This window comes from Mustela nigripes, chromosome 9 (genome assembly GCF_022355385.1).
Source record: "Mustela nigripes isolate SB6536 chromosome 9, MUSNIG.SB6536, whole genome shotgun sequence".
In the NCBI taxonomy this organism is placed as follows: domain Eukaryota; kingdom Metazoa; phylum Chordata; class Mammalia; order Carnivora; family Mustelidae; genus Mustela; species Mustela nigripes.
In genome coordinates, this window is record NC_081565.1 from 61,227,778 (window position 1) to 61,243,738 (window position 15,961).

At 37.9% G+C, this 15,961-nt stretch overlaps 1 protein-coding gene across 9 annotated transcripts in view; it reads right to left on the minus strand.

Annotated features, from left to right (window-relative positions):
* The window catches only part of KDM4C (lysine demethylase 4C), a 497,442-nt gene that overhangs the window by 394,098 nt on the left and 87,383 nt on the right, over positions 1 to 15,961 (minus strand). For all 9 annotated transcript variants that reach the window (XM_059411675.1, XM_059411674.1, XM_059411670.1 and 6 more), the window contains one exon: positions 1,133 to 1,326. In XM_059411675.1, the coding sequence (XP_059267658.1) occupies positions 1,133 to 1,326 (194 nt within the window). The remainder of the gene's footprint in view (positions 1 to 1,132; positions 1,327 to 15,961) is intronic.

Sequence of the window (15,961 nt, forward strand, 5' to 3'; positions counted from 1 at the left end):
TCCCCGTGGAGCAAGGAGCCCGATGTGGGACTCGATCCCAGGACGCTGGGATCATGACCTGAGCCGAAGGCAGCTGCTTAACCAACTGAGCCACCCAGGCGTCCCTATATTTGAATTTTTTGAAGAAAATTTACAACTTCATACTCAACACATGAAAAAAAACCTCAAGGGCAAGTGATAATGGCAAAATGGAGGTAGAAATTATCCCCAAATTACTGCATCTCAATACCTAATCAACAGGAGAACTTGGAAAGAGGCCATTATCTTTAGGAGGCAGGAAAGCTACTGGGTTGACACAAGCACCTGAAGAGCAACCTATCATGTTCACATCCATTGAAAACATCATCTTTCCTGTATTGGTCAAGGTCATATCTCATATGCTTCTGTCTGTGTTCTCCTGCATATATGTGTATTATAGAAAACAGAATTGATATTTAAATTTCCCTAAAACTAAAACCCACAAAAACAAGTTCAAAACAGGAAACTGGCTAACCACAAAGGATCCCAGGATAACTGACAAACTAGCAATTATGTATGTGTACCAGCAAGTACAGAAGAATATACTACATGATGTATTTTACAAAGCCACACATCTTTAAGTCATTGCTCAGAAAGACATGTGAAGAGGCTCACAAACACAGGAAACTGCAAGTTAAGAACACATATTAACAATAACATTCTTTTCCCCTGCCCATCACCCAAAGAGCAATAGCAGGCCTCTTGATTGATCCCTCCTTTCCTACTCTTATCATTTATTTAGAAGAAGCTGGACCAGAATATCATTACTGTTACCTAATACCCAACATCAATGAAGTCACCTTTCACTCTTAACTATTTCCAGCATACCTTCCAACAAATGCTCAGAGAAGTAAAAATGCCTAACAAATTCTTTTATCAATCCATGCCCCACAAAATGATCTGCAAGCCACTTTAGATACACCAGTCACCACTAGCTTTACAGTTTTGAGCAAAACCATGGGCAAAACAGAACACAATCAATTATTACACTCAAAAACTTTCAATTCACATAAATCTGAATTCACCAGATAAGGGAAGAAAATCCTCTTCAGTAGGTTCATATTGCCCAAATTTCAAAACTCTTAAGCAAATGAATATTAAACATGTAACTTGCCAAGACTTGGGCTCTCCAAAGTGGAGATAATTAATGCTGTAGAGGTCCATATCCTCGGTGTGCCACGCGAATGTGGTTTTCCACATGCCAAAATAGAGATAAGGGGTATTTACACCCTCTATAGAAATACCGCACTCTTCCTCAACCACATCCAAGACTGTATTTAGGCGAGCTATGTTCCATTCATCCACACCCTGGAACCAGGAGAGAGAAAAAAAAAAATCAAACATTAATAAGCTAATAAAGATAACATTTATTAATCAAACTGTCATGTGACAAAATTATCACACTGTGTATTTTAATTCACTGAGAAATGAAAAATAGAGAAATCATTATTCAGGTGATATATCAATTATTAATTATCCAAGATTATTACTGGCATAATGTAGCTCTATATGAACATAAGTATGAAAGTATAGCAAAAAAACTTCCTGATCCAAATGCAAGTATAAATTAAATCCCCACCCCTCATCTGTTGTTTGTAAAAAAAATCACTGATTCAAAGAATATGATTTGAAGTGAGCTTTTCCATGTTTGGCACACAAGCCTTTTATTTGAGAAAGGAGGTAGCATTTTCCTTTTTAATTTATTTGTACATTATTTTAGAAGTCATGTTCAATATCAGACATTATCTCAAGATACCAATGGCAAAATATTTCTTTTGGGCTCCCACTCTCATCCCTATTCATTTCATTTTAGCATGTGATACATCATTTCCTAAAAATTCCACCTCTAATTATGGGGAAAACTCAGAGATTTTTCTTCTAAACCAGAGATTTTTGTGCTTTTACTGTTCCTTCAACTAAATATTAACTTCTTACGTTGATGGGAAGTTTTAAACACAGAACAAATGATTAAAAAATAGTTATCCAAACTTTAATAAAATTGCTGGGAAAATCTAGTTTTACAGCAATAATGGTGATGATAGAAAGAAAAGGATAGAATCACTGATACTAGGAAAAGATTCTGGTTTTATTATAACTTACCAATTACTCAATTATAACTCATAACTGCTTAAGATCTTTAAAAAACTGTGTATTTTTCCTTTTATAAGAAATACATGCCTTTCTCATAATGAAACATAAACATTAGGGATTGGGCCCATTCGATGCAATCATGAGGAAACTGCAATCCCTTTAAATCTAATTTAGTCTCCTCGTGGTGCTATTAAAGAAGTTTATTAAATGTGTTCCCTCTATACTGATAAGACCTTCTCCAATGACTACATAGACTACCACATCTAATATTTCCCTTATACACTAAAAACTTCCAGGGTTGTTCTGTTTTTATACAGGTCTGTAGATAATTCTCTAATCAGTGTACTAACTTTACTTCCTCATGCTTTGGGTTAGGAAAGTTATTGATGCAGCAGTTACTGAAGTTCTGCCTCAGGTGACATAATTAAAAGTCCCAGGGAAAATAATTTAATTCCCAAATTCCCCTAAGCAGCCACTCTATCTACAACTTAAACCCCACAGTGGGAAGTGTGCATTTAGAAATTGGTCAAAGTGGGGCGCCTGGGTGGCTCAGTGGGTTAAGCCACTGCCTTCGGCTCAGGTCATGATCTCAGGGTCCTGGGATCGAGTCCCGCATCGGGCTCTCTGCTCGGCAGGGAGCCTGCTTCCTCCTCTCTCTCTCCGCCTGCCTCTCTGCCTGCTTGTGATCTCTGTCTGTCAAATAAATAAATAAAATCTTTAAAAAAAAAAAAAAGAAATTGGTCAAAGTATCTATTTAGAGAAGATCCTAGATTCCAACTTATGAGACCTCATAAAAATTAAATCAGATTCTATAAAATGTTTTATCACACTCTATTTATAGTGATGCAGTCTCTCAACTCTAGTCCAATCAGACCTCAGTCCAATCACTCTAATAATAGAGTCCAATTTGAAAGTCATTACTGAGGCAATGAATCTAAAGTAATAAATGAGCACCATATTAGAGGAATCATTTTAAAACTGAATGAGCTTGAAAATTTAAGAACAAACTATTCCTCTGAAATTCCTAAGATTCTTTTCTTTATTTCTAACTGATATTATCTTTCAGGAATAACTGAAGCTAAATCCTTTGACATCCCTTGACCTGCAGCTCTAAGGGGAAGAAAGTGAAGAAGAAAGAATACTGAAAGAAGACCTAGATTATAGCCCCAGCTCTGCCACTGACCAGGGCAAAAATCACTGAGACTTTCTGTGCTTTCAGTCTGACTTCATGAAAACATGAGAGCTACAGCATCTTCCTCAAGTTGTTCAGAGTACTGAATATACTAACAGACACAAAATCTTTGGAAAATAACACCTACTATTTCTTAGAACCTATGAAATAGACATCTCCACTATTCTCTAATAAGTCTGACTAGAAAGCCTCCCCAAACAATGAGATAAGTGATAATAAAGTCCTGTGAAATTCTTTCCATTAATGGTTCTTTCCATAAATGGGCAAGTAACATATTTGCAGTACTTTCTTCTGGACAGAGCCATAGTTGCCATGATGCTGAAATTCAATTTATTTTATTAAAACAAAAAGTCATAATATTTCAACTAAAGAGGTTATATTAAGAGTAACTGACATAACACAGACTAAGAATAAATCTTACTGCTTCAAAATTCCTTCTCCAATTTGTGTCCTCTACTACTGACTGAACTACCTAACAGCTACCAAGGACAGACTCTGCTCAAACACTGAGAGTCCAGGTTGTCCTCAGAGAGTTAGAAAAGCAGTACACCAGGGCGCCTGGGTGGCTCAGCGGGTTAAGGCCTCTGCCTTCAGCTCAGATCATGATCCGAGGGTCCTGGGATCAAGCCCCACATCGGGCTCTCTGCTCAGCGGGGAGCCTGCTTTCTCCTCTCTCTCTGCCTGCCTCTCTGCCTACCTGTGATCTCTGTCTGTCAAATAAATAAATAAAATCTATTAAAAAAAAAAAGAAAAGGAGTACACCTAGTTTGTCATTTAGACAAACTGTTATACCATACTCTACTCCATTACACTACACATACCTACATTCTATACCTATTCAAAACAATCCTGTAAAATATGTAACATTATACCCAAATGAGCAAATGGAAAAACTAATACTCCTAGCTAGTAGTAGGTGGCAAAGATAAACCTAAATTTGCTTCCTGACCTAAACTCCATGCTTTCAGTTCTGATCATCTTAAAATAAAACGTGTCATCCTCTTCTCTCAGCCTCCTCAACAAAGATCCAAGGAGCTAAAATTTAGGACAGGCAAACCCATAAAGTCCCCAAATTCTTCCTACCCACACGGAGAGACATCCTACACACACACTGGCAAAGCTTAAAATGCAAGCCTGCTTCACTTTTGTGGAGGTGGTAACAGAACTCATTTAGTGTAAAAGCAATCTCAAAAGACATTAGCTATAAACAAGCCCCACATGACAGAATGGGATTTGTCAAACTATTCAAAGTTTACAGCCACTGAGTCTGAGCAGAAAGTCTGCACACCAGCCCAAGTTCATAGTCAAAGCCTTTTCTCAGATTCCATCCCCTCAAATAAAGCTCTCCCACATATCTTTTTTTTTTTTTAAGATTTTATTTATTTATTTGACAGAGAGATCACAAGTAGGCAGAGAGGCAGACAGAGAGAGAGAGGGAAGCAGGCTCCCCGCTGAGCAGAGAGCCCGATGCGGGACTCGATCCCAGGACCCCGAGATCATGACCTGAGCTGAAGGTAGCGGCTTAACCCACTGAGCCACCCAGGCGCCCTCTCCTACATATCTTTCAAGAGATGCTTGAGCATCTGTTTTGTATATTTGTAATTCACCTGACTTCCACTAGGCAGACATTACCTGCCAGGTCCCACTCCCTTCACTCCAATCACCCATTTGGCATTCTGGGCCTGTCCCGCTCCATTTGTCTATTTACCCTGTATCTGTCAGGTTTTCTGCTCACAATTGGCCCATGATTTGTGCAGATACACATAACTGAGAAGTTTATGAAGGATTTCTCCTTTCAATCTCTGTATCTTCCACCTATCAGGAATCTGATGGCAGTTTGAAAGAACTCTTAAGTCTTCATTACCATAACCAGAGCCAGGTGCTGTCTGAAGACCAGGCTTTGGATTTCACAGTGGGAGTAACATCAGAACAGGAACAATACATTTATATATCTCCAGAAAGACAGTACCAAGTTTGAGTTCCTGGCCCTTGTGCTCTGGGCCTGTGTCCCTGAAATAGGCCATAGCCGGGGCAATAAGCAACCTCTCCTCAGGACTGTGCACATCTGTGACTCCCCCTACAGTGACTGCACTCAGTCACTAGAAGACTGAAGGATGACATAGCATCAACATATCATGTTAGAAACCTCACCAATAATAAGCCATTCCCACCTAACACAGAGAAATAATGAAAAGCTCATAGAAAACCAGTTTTTTCCCAAAATATTTCCAATGGGACATTAGTCCTACCAGCAGATATAGTCAAACTTTGGCTTCTATTTCTCCTCCTCTTAGAGAGTCATAGAGCTGATAGGTACTCCAAAGCATGTGAGAGGTCCTTTATAAGAAAGTCTGTTTAACTCTGCCTAACTCCAAATTTACCAAATAACCCTTAACCATGGAATCTTGTTTATCTAATACATAAAAATTCCATAAAATCATGCTGTGTAGGGAGTGCCTGGGTGGCTCAGTGGGTTAAGGCCTCTGCCTTCGGCTCAGGTCATGGTCTCGGCGTCCTGGGATCAAACCCTGCATCGGGCTTCCCACCCCCCACCCCTGCCTACTTGTGATCTCTGTCTGTTAAATAAATAAATTTAAAAAAAAATCATGCTGTGTGGGACAGCACATTCAGGGAAGGATTATAGTAAACTGCTCCTTAAATGTCACAGCCCAAAGAACTCAGTAGTAAAAGAGAAAATAATTTGAGCCACAACTGCGATGGCATTTTAGACCCCAGGGTATGTGATGGGTGGCTGGAATATGGTTCCATCTATTGTCATAACACGCATATGTAATTTGATTGTGCCACCTAAAAATACATAGAATGTAAATTTAATGCATTTAAAACCTTCCCAAAAAGGTATTTCTAAATGAAGACAAAGAGATTAAAACTAGGAAGGGAAGACAGAAGACATGACCAAATTTTTAAAACTATCAAACATACTGATGACCAGAGAACGGGGTTTTTAAAAAAAAAAAAAAAAAAAAAGCATATAAAAAGGAAGGCACAGGGCACCCGGGTGGCTCAGTCAATTAAGCATCTATCTGCCTTTAGCTCAGTTCATCATCTCAGGGTGCTGGGATCGAGCCTGTCATCTGGCTCCCTGCTAAACAAGGAGTCTGCTTCTCCTTCTGCCTACCTCTGCCCCCAACCCACTTCTGCTCTCTTTCTCTCTCTCAAATAAAATCTTTTTTTTTTCTTTTTTTTTTTTTATTTCTGAGAGAGAGAGAGGGAGCACAAATACAGGGAAGGGCAGAGGGAGAAGCAAATTCCTGCTAAGCAGGCAGACCCATGCAGGACTCCATCCCAGGACCCTGGGATAATGACTTGAGCCCAAGGCAGATGCTTAACCAACTGAGCCACCAAGGCAAACCTCAAATAAATAGAATCTTTAGGAAAGAAAAATAAAGGCACATCCACCAAAGCCTACATAAAGGTTGTTCTAAAACAAAAGACAAATTAGTAAACTTATGAAAATCAAGGTTACACACTCTTTTTCTGCCCTCACTCAGCAAATAGCAAAATGGAATAAAGAATTTCTATCTCAAAGAATGACACGATCTCAGAAAAGCAACATGCTGCACATGGGTCAAAAGCTCTCTAATCAAATGCTGGCTCCAGCACTTAGCAGGGTTATAGGATCTGATGGCTTCTCAATGGTCATTTGTAGCAGAGCAGCCAGCTGGGCCCTGACAAGACTGTGACCACTTTGAAACAGCCATAGTAAAGGTCCAGTGTTTAATGGAACTATTTTCAAAAATTATATCCTTGTTCAACAGAAGTGGGGTCCTAAGACTTCCCAAAAATACATAAATCCAGACTTGCCTACCTTACAGGAAAACTGCAAAGGTAAGATTACAAAATACATATGAAACTTTTTTTTTTTTTTAATTTCCTTTCTAACTAAATTTTTCTTTCAGAAACATGGGAAGGGGTTTCAGTACCACAGCTTGTTAGAGTGGTATTCCCGGGGTTCAGGGCCCACCTCACCTCAAAGATAATTGTCGCAGCATGTTCCAAAGAGCACAGCAAGAAGTGAAGAGCTATGTGATAAAGCAGGAGTTACAAATTCAGGTGCTCAAAGAACACAGCAGGTAACATCAGTGAGTGAAGCAGCCAGGTGTAAGTCAAAGCGGGATAGGGAAGACCATTTGGAGACTTTACTCATTTCCCAAATGGGGAGACCTACCCATTTGGAGACATCTACTACCCTTTCTAACAAGGACAGCCATTACTCAACTCCTGTCTATTGCTGTCACTAGAAAAGCTGCCAGATCTTCTGACGAGCCCCAAATCCAAATGTTATGGGATATGAACCAACTTTTAAAACCATGTGGGTCAAACAAAATAAATACATCTGTGGCCACTTCTGCAAAAATACAGTAGGTATTAAAGAGTTCACACTTATTGCAATAATTTATATGTGATGACAAGAAGAAAGAAGTTTTGGATATAGGCTATACATACAAAGTTAGTGACTGTGAGCTTGGGACAGAGACACTGCTCAGATTTTTAAAACTAATCATACATTTGCCCTCAACTCTCCAGTAACCAGAGTGAGATTGTGCAAGTGGCATGACAGGAATCTACTCTCCATAAACACATCGTCCTCCCATTCCATCACTGTGTAGAAATCCAATACGCTAATGAACAGAAAGACACAAAGTAAAATGGGAAAATGTAAAGCCTGAGTAATTATGAAAACTGAATAACCAACTGCAGTTAAGTGGAAAGAAGCACATAGGTTTAGACAAAACAGTCCTGAACAAAGCTATTTAACTTCTTCAGACAAACCTCTGTGAAGCAATAGCCAGGATAAGAGTGAAAAGAGGGCAGAAGAAAGCTGTGCAAGAAATAAGCCACACCAACACACCTGCCAAGTGACAGGCAGTGACAACATGCATACCTGCCAAGTAACAATTCTGTGAGCTGTACTGCACCAAGGTCAACCTGACTATACATTCTGCTTTGTCCACAAAGTAGAAAAGTTAAAATCACTTGCCTGTAAGTATGAAAAATTGCTACAATATCAACAACAATTATGTGAAAAAAGCCCTGGATGACCACTGAAACACTTCCAACTGAAGACTCAAACCAATGAAGAATTTCTTCACTCTATTTTACGTATGGTTGGCTATAGAACAATAACTGATAAATTGACACACTCACTATTATTAATTATATTTTTATGGCACCTTTCATACAGTAGGAGAGTCTATATGGTTCTTATTTTCCAAAATTAGTTCTAAACACTAACCTGCCAATCTCTCACTTAGGCTTTCTACATCTTCATTGTCGTCACTCCATTATATTCTATCCTCAACACTGTCAACATCCAAACACATGCTTCTCTCCCCACCCCCCATCTCCTACCATCATTTTAGCACCTTCAATGCTGAAGGTGCTACTTTCCAAACAATGTCATGAGCCCTCAATCTCATGCCCATGCACATGCCCAGTTCTGAAACAAAGTGATATATGCAAAAAATCTTTTAAAAAATTAGTAAACAAACTTTAAACAAAAAGAAAAATAACATTTTCTTTATATCTGATATCCACAAAAAACACTAGTGCAAGTATTTGGCAATTATTTTATTAATGCAGAGACCTAAAATGCACTGAGATAATCTCCATGCTAGCAAAGCACCCTCGTTTTACAGATGGAGGTAAGAAGCTCTGCAAGTTAACAGCAATTTAACTCTTTGTTTGAAAATTAGAGCCGTCTCCTCAGTAGCGAATACACTGTCTGTCCAGCAAATCAGAATTCTTTGTAATCAATCCCTTCAGAAATACTGGAGTTGGTTCCATTTTTAAACTCAGTATTATAATATGGTATTTCTCATTAGCACATAATATGTACTATGCAGTATTTTTTAAAATTTTTAGGTATTTTTACCTAAACCGATTAGACAAAAATACTAATTTTTAAGTATTTTTTTAAAAGATTATGTTTTCCTTTGACTTTTACCATTCCTTTTAATGACCCTGTCATAGCGAAGCCAACACCTAACAAAAGACCATGCACCAATCTCCACTAATTCACTGGGAACGTAGAGCTAGGCTAATGTAAATTACTGCCACTAATTCACATGCCTTTAACAAGCCCTTAAAGTCTTAAAGGTAACGCACACAGAGAAAGAAAAATAAAACTTGGTCAGTGCTTTAAAGACTTCAAAATTCAATCCATTTTACACTGTGTGAAAACTATACCCTTCCATAACTAAAATGAAAGCTCTGGTCCACATTTTAAAATAAACTGAGGATTTCCTACAGATCTTTACACAGTTAGAATAAAATTAGACCCACATAAAATTCATTTTGCTTCAAAGTTCAGTACAACATGTAACATGATAGTCCTTTTTGTTTCTTTCTTTCCATAAAAATATCTCACATTCTCTGAACTTTCTAGTTAAAAAAGTTAAGAACAGAACTACCTTAAAAAGTTAAAAACAGAACTACCCTATGATCTAGCAATTGCCTTCTAGGTATTTACCCAATATAAAAATACTAATTCAAAGGCATCCATGCACCCTGACCTTTAGAGAAGGGTTATTACAATAGTCAAATTATGGAAACAGCCCAAGTGTCCATCAAGTAATGAATGGATAAAAGAAGATGTGGTGTGGGGTGCCTGGGTGGCTCAGTCAGTTCAGTGTCTGCTTTCAGCCCATGTCATCATCCCAGGGTCCTGGGATCAAGTCCCACATGGGGCTCTCTGCTCCTCGGAGAACCTGCTTCTCCCTCTGCCTGCCACTTGTGCTCTCTCTCTCTCTCTCTGACAAATAAATAAATAAAATCCTTAAAAAACAAGAAGAAGAAGACAATGACGTGGTATATATATATAAAGGGATATTACTCAGCCATAAAAAAGAATGAAATCTTGCCATTTGCAATGACATGAATGGGATTAATGAGCATAGTGCTAAGTGAAACAAGTCAGTCAAAGACAAATACCACATGATTCTCTCATATGTGGAATTTAAGAAACAAAACAAATGAGCAAATGGAGGGGAAAAAAGAGAGAGAGAGAGAGAGGCACACCAAAAAAACAACAACAACAACAAAACTCTTAACTACAGAGAACAAACAGATGGTTACCAGAGGAGAGGTGGGTAGGGAAATGGGTAAAAGAGATGAAGGGGATTAAGGAGTGCACTTGCTGTGATGAGCACCAGGTGTTGTATGGAAGTGTTGGCTCACTATATCGTACACCTGAAACTTATATTATGCTGTACATTAACTAACTGGAATTTAAATAATTTTTTTAAATTTTTAAATAAAATAAAAATAAAACAGACCTCTTTTCCCTTTTACATTTTTATATACCAAAATACAATTTTATAGCAGTGCCTTTTCTTTCTAAAAATCTAGACAATAACCAACCTAGAACAAGTTTTCAAAGAAACAAAATTCTTCAACAAAAGTACCATAGAAAAAGACAAACTGTTCACCTTAAAAAGGTAATTATGAGTATGAAAAGAAGGACAGAAAAGAAAAAGATAGAACTGCCCAGTCAAATAAAAAAACTACAGAGAGCTTGGGATGCCTGCATGGAGTCTGGACTATTAAAGGTTTCAAGTTATGTTAATGTGTCCCTGGTTCTAGGGAGAAGCAATCCCAGCCCTCCTGGGAGAAAAGCTCCCTCCATTTAGACCTATAAATTTTTCACAAATTAAGATCAAGTCAAAGCATATAACCAAAGATTGCCATACACACAGGGAGGCGAGGCAACACTGGACAAAGCTAGCTGACAAAGCATTTAGAACCATCCCCCAGCAAGGGCTGCTGACATTAGAATTACCAGAGAGACAAAAAAAAAAACATGATTTAAAGAAATAAAATACAGAATAACAAAAACAGGCTCATAAAATAAACTATTTAGAATAACCTGTCAGATCTGGAGGAAGGGGTGGACTTCTAGAAAGGAAATACATCATCATTAAATTAAAAACTCAATTAAAGGGTTAAATAAGAGTAGTTAACCAGAAGATAAAATTTAAGGCCTTACCATACAGTGCAATACAGAAGGATGAAGAGATAGAAAATCTGAAAGTGAAGCAATACTTAGAACAATAGTATGTCTCAGGAGAAATAAAAATTCTAAAACCAAATTAAATGAAAAAGGCTAATAAAAATCAATTACATTAAAATTAAAATCTTCATTCACTGAAGACACTGTAAATAAACCTACCTCTAAAAATTCTGATGTCAACTTTAGTTAACCTTAAATATGTTGAACTGAATCTACAAAACAGAAATCTCAGAACTTTACTAACGCTGCAGCTTTTATTTTCCAAATGGCCAAAATAACAAAATGGCTATTATATTTATGGATTAAAACTACTTATTAAAGGGTGCCTGGGTGGCTCAGTGGGTTAAAGCCTCTGCCTTCCGCTCAGGTCATGATCTGTCCTGGGGATCGAGCTCCGCATCGGGCTCTCTGCTCAGCCAGGAGCCTGCTTCCCTCCCTCTCTTTCTGCCTGTCTCTCTGCCTACCTGTGATCTCTGTCTGTCAAATAAATAAATAAAATCTTTTGAAAAAAAAAAAACTGCTTGTTCAGTCTTTATTATTACACCTATTCTTGAAGATGATAATATTCTATGTGGCCAAATATATAAGCTTATTCTAGACTTACTTCAATGTTCTTCATTTTGTTTGTTCTTCATTTAACTCTTCACAGACATGTTGAAAGTAAAAATAGTATTTTGTCTATATTCCTTTTCAAGTATTTCTAGGTAAGGGATTAAAAAAACGAAACACATTTCTGAAGTAATAAAATATGAAACAGGTCTCTCCAAGGTCAGAAATGATTAATGTTTTTGCTATATACCTTTATTCATTATTTTCTGATCAAAAGTTACTAAGTATTTTTATGTTTATAAATGTGCTTTCACAGCATACCTTGTACACATGTAAAAAGTATTCACTTTTGCTGCTCACCTTCTAATTGACAAGAAAGAAAAACAGTGAAAATTTTAAAAAACTGTGGAATATAATAATAGTAGGGGACTTTAACATCCCCTCCTCACTAAAATGGACAGATCATCTAAGCAAAAGATCAACAAGGAAATAAGGGCTTTAAATGCCACACTGGGGGCGCCTGGATGGCTCAGTGGGTTGGGCCTCTGCCTTCGGCTCAGGTCATGATCTTAGGGTACTGGGATCGAGCCCCACATCAGGCTATCTGCTCAGCAGGAGCCTGCTTCCCTCTCTCTCTCTGCCTGCCTCTCTGCCTACTTGTGATCTCTCTCTCGCTGTCAAATAAATAAAATCTTTTAATTAAAAAAAAAATGACACACTGGATCAGATGGACATCACAGATATATTCAGAACATTCCATCCAAAAGCAACAGAATATACATTCTTCTCTAGTGCACATGGAACATTCTCCAGAATAGATCATATCCTGGGTCACAGGTCAGGTCTCAAATGGTACCAAAAGACTGGAATCATTTCCTGAATATTTTTGGACCACAATGCTTTGAAATGTGAACTCAACACAAGACAAAAGTTAGAAAGAGCTCAAATACATGGAGGCTAAAGAGCATCCTACTAAAGAATGAATGGGTGGACCAGGAAATTAATGAAGAATTTTAAAAATTCATGGAAACCAATGATAATGAAAACATAACTGTTCAAAATCTCTGGAATGCAGCAAAGGCAGTCCGAAGAGGACTTGTATGGCAATGCAAGCCCTTCTCAAAAGACAAGGAATGTTTCAAATACACAACCTAACCCTACACTTAAAGGAGCTGGAGAAAGAACAGCAAATAAGGCCTAAACCCAGAAAGGGAAGAGAAATAATAAAGATTAGAGCAGAAATCAATGAAATAGAAACCAAAAGAACAGTAGACCAAAGAAACTAGGAGCTGGTTCTTTGAAAGAATTAGTAAGATTGATAAACCCCTAGTGAGATTTATCGAAAAGAAAAAAGGACCCAAATTATTAAAATTATGAACAAAAGAAGAGAGATCACAACCAACACCAAAGAAATACAATCAATTATAAGAACACATTTTGAGCAACCATTCACCAGCAAATGAGACAATCTGGACGAAAGGGATGCATTTCTAGAGACCTATAAACTACCAAAACTGAACCAGGAAGAAACAGAAAACATGAACAGACCCATAAACAATAAGGAAATTGAAGCAGCAATCAAAAATCTCACAACAAGCAAGAGCCCGGACCAGACGGTTTCCCAGGGAAATTCTACAAACATTTAAAGAAGAATTAATACCTATTCTGAAACTGGTCCAAAAAACAGAAATGAAATGAATACTACCAAACTCATTTTATGAGGCCAGCATTACCTTAATCCCAAAACCAAAGACACAATCAAAAAGGAGAATTACATACCCTCCCAATATGTGCTTTGGTGAGTGCTGTGAAGTGTGTAAACCTGGTGATTCACAGACCTGTACCCCTGGGGATAAAAATATATGTTTATAAAAAATAAAAAATTTTTTTAAAAAAACTGAAAAAGAAAAAAAAAGGAGAATTACAGACCAATGTCCTGATGAACATGGATGCAAAAATGCTCACCAAAATCCTAGCCAACAGAATCTGACAGTACATTAAAAGGATTATTCACCCAGACCCAGTGGGATTTATTCTTGGGCTGCAAGGCTAATTCAACACCCACAATCAATGTGATACAATAAATTAATAAAAGAAGGAACAAGAACCATAGGATACTCTCAACAGATGCAGAAAAAAGCATTTAACAAAGTACAGCATTCTTTCTTGATTAAAACTCTTCACACTGTAGGCATAGAGTATACATACCTCAATATCATCAAAGCCATCTATGAAAAACACACACTGAATATCATTCTCAGTGGGGAAAAACTAAGAACTTTCCCCCTAAGGTCAGGAACATGGCAGGGATCTCCACTATCACCACTGCTATTCAACATAGTACTAGAAGTCCTACCCGCAGCAATCAGACAACAAAAATAAATTAAAGGTATCCAAATCGGCTAAGAAGAAGTCACATCTCAGTCTTTGCAGATGATACTTTATGTGGAAAACAAAACTACTTTACCCCAAAATTGGCAGAACTCATACAAGAATTCAGGATATAAAAGCAATGCACAGAAATCAGTTGCATTTCTAAAGCCCAACAACAAAACAGAAGAAAGAGAAATTAAGGAGTCAATCCCATTTACAATTGCACCCAAAACCGTAAGATACCTAAGAATAAATCTAACCAAAGAGAAAAAGAATCCGTACTCAAAAAATTATAAAACACTCATGAAAGAAATTGAGGAAGACACAAAGAAAAGAAAAACGTTCCATGCTCATGAATTAGAAGAACAAATATTAGGAAAATGTGTATGCTACCTAGAGCAATATATACATTTAATGCAATCCCTATCAAAATACCATCAACTTTTTTCAAAGAAATGGAACAAATAATCCTAAAATTTGTATGGAACCAGAAAAGACCCCAAATGGCTAGAGAAATGTTGAAAAAGAAAACCAAAGCTGGTAGCATCACAATTCCAGACTTCAAGCTCTATTACAGAAGTGATTACAAGTAATCATCTAGATAGTATGGTTCTGGCATAAAAACAGACACATAGATCAATGGAACAGAATAGGGAACCCAGAAATGGACCCTCAACTCTATGATCAACTAATCTTAGAAAAAGCAAGTAACAATATCCAATGGAAAAAAGATAGCCTCTTAGACAAACGGTGTTGGGAAAATTGGACAGCCACATGCAGAAGAATGAAACTGGACCATTTCCTTACACCACATACAAAAATGGGTGAAAAAAATGGGTGAAAGACCGCAACGTGAAAAAGGAGAACATAGGCAGCAACCTCTTTGGCCTCATCAACTTCTCCCTCGACACATCACCAAAGGCAAGGGAAGCAAGGGCAAAAATGAACTATTAGGATTTCATCAAGATAAAAAAACTTTTGCACAGCAAAGGAAACAGTCAACAAAACCAAAAGACAACTGACAGAATGGGAGAAGATATTTGCAAATGACATATCAGATAAAGGGCTAGTATCCAAAATGTATAAGACTTATCAAACTCAAAACCCAAAAAACAAATAATCCAATCAAAAAATGGGCAGAAGAGGGGCACCTGGGTGGCTCAGCGGGTTAAAGCTTCTGCCTTCAGCTCAGGTCATGATCCCAGGGTCCTGGGATCGAGCCCCGCATCGGACTCTCTGCTCCATGGACAGCCTGCTTCCTCCTCTCTCTCTGCCTGCCTCTCTGCCTACTTGTGATCTCTCTCTGTCAAATAAATAAATAAAATGTTTTTTAAAAAATGGGCAGAAGAAATGAAGAGCTATTTCGGCAAAGAAGACATCCAAATGCCCAAGAGACACATGGAAAGTGCTCAACGTCACTCGGCATCAGGGAAATACAAATCAAATACACAGTGAGACACTGCCTCAAACTACTCAGAATGGCTAAAATTAACGAGTCAGGAAATGACAGGTGTTAGCAAAGATGCAGAGAAAGGGGAACCCTCCTACACTGTTGGTGGGAATGCAAGCCAGTGTAAGCACTCGGGAAAACAGTATGGAGGTTTCTCAAAAAGTTGAAAATAGAGCTACCCCCTACAACCCAGCAATTGCACTTCCAGGTATTTACCCCAAAGATACCAATGTAGTGATCCAAAGGGTCATGTGCA